Genomic DNA, 3,792 nt, shown 5'->3' with positions numbered 1-3,792 from the left:
GCGCGCGCTTACCAGGGCGCCGCCGCGGCCGTCCCGGCGCCGCCGCCGCTCCTGGTAGAGGCCGAGCAGCTTGTCCCGGAACACCTGGGCGCGGGGCGAGCGGCTGAGCGCGCGGCACCGCCCGCCGCGCGCCCCGGCCCGCGCGCCCCTCACCTCGTACAGGTAGTCGAAGATCTCCAGGATGGTGAGCAGGCTGGCGCCGATGAAGAGCCCCATCTGGCCGCCGATGTCGCCTGCGCCCGCGGCACCGTCACGGCGCCGTTCCCCCGGCCCCGGCCCTGTCCCCGGTGCTGCCCCCGGCCCCGCCACGCTCACCCAGCAGCCCGGCCACCTCGTACGCCTTCTTCTGCTCGATGGTCTCGTAGTTGAGGGCTTCGAAGAAGATGTCCAGGACCAGCACGTTCTCCCTGGGGGCGCAGGGGGACACGGGACAGGCTGCCCGTGGGGGCGCGGGTGCCACCCCCGTGGCAGGGGGGGACAGGGCAGCTTGTGGCCACCTGCACCCTGGGGATGGGGACGCTGAGGGGGTCACAGGACGAGCACTTGGAGCTCTGCTGCACAATGCCGTGCTGTGCCGGGCCGTGCCAGGCTGCGCCAGGGCACACCAAGCCGTGCCAGACCATGCCAAGCCGTGCCAGACCATGCCAAGTTGTTCCAGGCTATGCCAGGAGGTACCGGGGGGTGCCAGACCATGCCAGATGGTGCCAGATGGTCCAAGGGCATGCCAAGAGGTGCCAGGCCACACCAAGCTGTGCCAGACCATGCCAGACGGTGCCAGGGTGCACCAAGCTGCTCCCAGCGGTGCCAGGCGGTGCCGGGTGGTACCAGGTGGTACCAGCGGTGCCAGCGGTGCCCGCAGTGCCAGGCCATGCAGCCGGCGCCGCACTCACGCAATGTACTGCTCGGTCTTGTTGAACTTCTTGGCCAGGTACTTGGCGGACGCCTTGCTGGGGATCTTCACCATGGAGAGCTCCTTGCCGTAGCGCACCATGTCGCAGGGCGTGCGGCACGCGCAGTACTCGCTGTCCTTCTTCACCAGGAAGTCTGCGGCGGGGGGCACCGCGCTGGCACGGGGGGCAGCCCGGCCCCCCGCCCGGGGGTCCCCGCGCGCCCCGCCGCGTACCCAGCGCGGGGTCCGCGCACTCCTTGTACTGCTCCGGGGTGCAGACGTTGGCGTTGCCTGCGGGAGGGGGGCGGTCAGGCGGGCGCGGGGCGCCGCGGCCCGCCGGTGCCCCCCGCCTCACCGGGCATGTGCACCATGCGGCAGTTGCAGTTCTCGGCCAGGTAGCGGGTCTCGCAGTCGAGGCGGCAGGCGGTGATGCTGTAGTTGGTGAAGAAGTCGGACTCGATGGGGGTGGCCTTGCAGTCCCCCCAGGGCGGCGGGAGGTACACCAGCTTCCGCCCCGCGGGCTAAGGAAAACTCGCAGCGCGGCGCTGCGCGCGGCTCCGCGCGGCACGGGGCACCGGCGGCACGGGGGCACCACGCGGTACAGGGGCACCACGCGGTACAGGGGCACCAGGCAGCACGGGGACACTGGGCAGTATGGGGACACTGGGCAGTATGGAGGCACCACGCGGTACTGGGGCACCAGGCAGCACGGGGACACTGGGCAGTATGGGGGCACTGGGCAGTATGGGGGCATCACGTGGTATGGGGGCACGAGGCAGCATAGGGACACTGGGCAGCACTGGGACACCGGATGGCACAGGGACACTGGGCAGTATGGGAACGCCACATGGTACCAGGGCAACACAGGACACCGGGCAGAATGGGCGCACCGGGCGGCATGGGGCACTGGGCAGTATGGGGACACAGGGCAGCACAGGGACAGCGAGTACTGCATGGCACAGGACACTGGGCACCAGACAGTATTGGGGCACCAGACAGTATGGGGGCACCAGGTGGTACAGGGGACTGGGCACCACACTGCATGGGGGCACTGGGCACCGTGCAACACCGGGGCACTGTGCAGCATGGGGCACCAGGCACTGTGTGACACAGGGACACTGGGTACCATGTGGTACGGGGACACTGGTCACCGCGCAGCACAGGGCATTGGGCACCAGGCAGTGTGGAGGCACCCGGCACCATGGGCACTGGACACCGGCCAGAATGGGGACACCGGGCACTGCCTGGTATGGGGACAGCGGGCACTGCATGACACAGGGCACTGGGCACCGGGCAGAATGGGGACACCGGGCACTGCCTGGTATGGGGACAGCGGGCACTGCATGACACAGGGCACTGGACACCGGGCAGCATGGGGACACTGGGCAGTGCCTGGCATGGGGACACCGGGCACTGCATGACACAGGGCACTGGACACCGGGCAGCATGGGGACACCGGGCACTGCATGACACAGGCCACTGGGCACTGGGCAGCATGGGGACAGCGGGCACTACATGACACAGGGCACTGGGCACCGGGCAGCCTGGGGACACCGGGCACTGCCTGGCATGGGGACACCGGGCACTGCATGACACAGGCCACTGGGCACTGGGCAGCATGGGGACACCGGGCACTACATGACACAGGGCACTGGACACCGGGCAGAATGGGGACAGCGGGCACTGCCTGGCATGGGGACACGGGACACTGCACGGCAGCAGCACCGCATGGGTGCAGCAGAGGAACACGGGGCACAGGCATGGCAGTGCAAACATGGGCACCAGTGTCCCCTGTGTGTCTGCAGGTCCCCACGCACCACGTTTGTCCCTGTGCACCACGGCGGGTCCCCACGCACCACAGCAGGTCCCTGCACACCTTGGTGGGTCCCTGTGCACCACAGCGGGTCCCTGCACCCACGTGCAGGCTCCGCTCCCGCCGCCCCGGCCGTGCCGCACACCGGCACACGTGGGATTCCCACTGCAGGCCCCTAAATTTAGCGTCCGGCTGCTCGGCGGGAGCCGCTCCGGCTGCGCCGAGGGCGGCTGCAGGAGGGGGCGGCAGCCGGAAGGAGCCCCGGTGCCATGGGGGAGACGGGGTGCGGTGCGGGATGTGGTGCATGGAGCGGGTGTGGGGTGGGACGCAGGATGTGGTGCAGAGGGCAGGATACAGGGTGAGATGCATGGGGTGGGTGCAGGGTGGGATGCAGGATGGGTGCATGGAGTGAATGCAGGATGGGATGCAGGATGCAGTGCAGAGGGCAGGATGCAGGGTGGGACTCATGGAATGGATGCAGGGTGGGATGCAGGATGCAGGATGCGGTGCAGAGGTCAGGATGCAGGATGAGATGCATGGGGTGGGTGCAGGGTGGATGCATGGAGTGAATGCAGGGTGGGATGCAGTGTGCAATGCATGAAGTGGATGCAGGGTGGGATGCAGGGTCTGGACGCAGGGTGCGATGCACGGGGCGGCATGGGGGCAGCCCCGGGCTGCAGCAGGGCCCGTCTGCCCGGTGCCAGGCGGCCCCGCGGCTGCGGGTGCCGGATACCCGCTGCTGCTGGCAGGACACGAAGGTCTGGAAGCCGGGCGCCACGCCGAAGCCCAGCTGGTCGATGAAGGGCGGCTCCTCCTGGCTGTGGATCTGCACCTTCACGCCGGCCTCGTAGGACGTCTCGTCTGCAAGGCAGCGGCRTGAGCGSGGCGCGGGGCGCGGGGCCGGCGCTGGCGGCGCGCCGCTCACCCGTGTCGCCCCACACGGGCAGGTATTCCTCCTGCTGGATGTTGAGCATGAGCTCCAGGCCGTTCCCCGCGCCGCCCTGCAGCGTGGTCAGCAGCTCCGTGCCCGGCTCCCCCGAGTTGAACGTGTAGCACTTGCCCAGGCGCGTGAAGATCTGCGGGCGGCACC

At 69.4% G+C, this 3,792-nt stretch overlaps 1 protein-coding gene across 1 annotated transcript in view; it reads right to left on the bottom strand.

Moving 5' to 3' along the window:
* Nucleotides 1-12: 12 nt before the first annotated feature.
* LOC112956373 (acid-sensing ion channel 1C-like) overlaps nucleotides 13-3,792 on the bottom strand; it is a gene marked incomplete at its 3' end in the record, with an annotated part of 12,273 nt that continues 8,493 nt past the window's right edge. Inside the window, exons 2-9 of the mRNA XM_026049873.1 lie at nucleotides 3,628-3,778; nucleotides 3,436-3,563; nucleotides 1,245-1,395; nucleotides 1,124-1,180; nucleotides 891-1,044; nucleotides 316-407; nucleotides 154-233; nucleotides 13-84 (exon numbers count right to left, since the gene is read on the bottom strand). Of these exons, the coding sequence (XP_025905658.1) occupies nucleotides 13-84; nucleotides 154-233; nucleotides 316-407; nucleotides 891-1,044; nucleotides 1,124-1,180; nucleotides 1,245-1,395; nucleotides 3,436-3,563; nucleotides 3,628-3,778 (885 nt within the window). The remainder of the gene's footprint in view (nucleotides 85-153; nucleotides 234-315; nucleotides 408-890; nucleotides 1,045-1,123; nucleotides 1,181-1,244; nucleotides 1,396-3,435; nucleotides 3,564-3,627; nucleotides 3,779-3,792) is intronic.

Source organism: Nothoprocta perdicaria, unplaced genomic scaffold, assembly GCF_003342845.1.
Source record: "Nothoprocta perdicaria isolate Ctin4 unplaced genomic scaffold, notPer1 scaffold_623, whole genome shotgun sequence".
In the NCBI taxonomy this organism is placed as follows: Eukaryota; Metazoa; Chordata; class Aves; order Tinamiformes; family Tinamidae; genus Nothoprocta; species Nothoprocta perdicaria.
The sequence above is the reverse complement of the archived record's forward strand: the minus strand, read 5'-3'. Positions and strand labels throughout refer to the sequence as shown.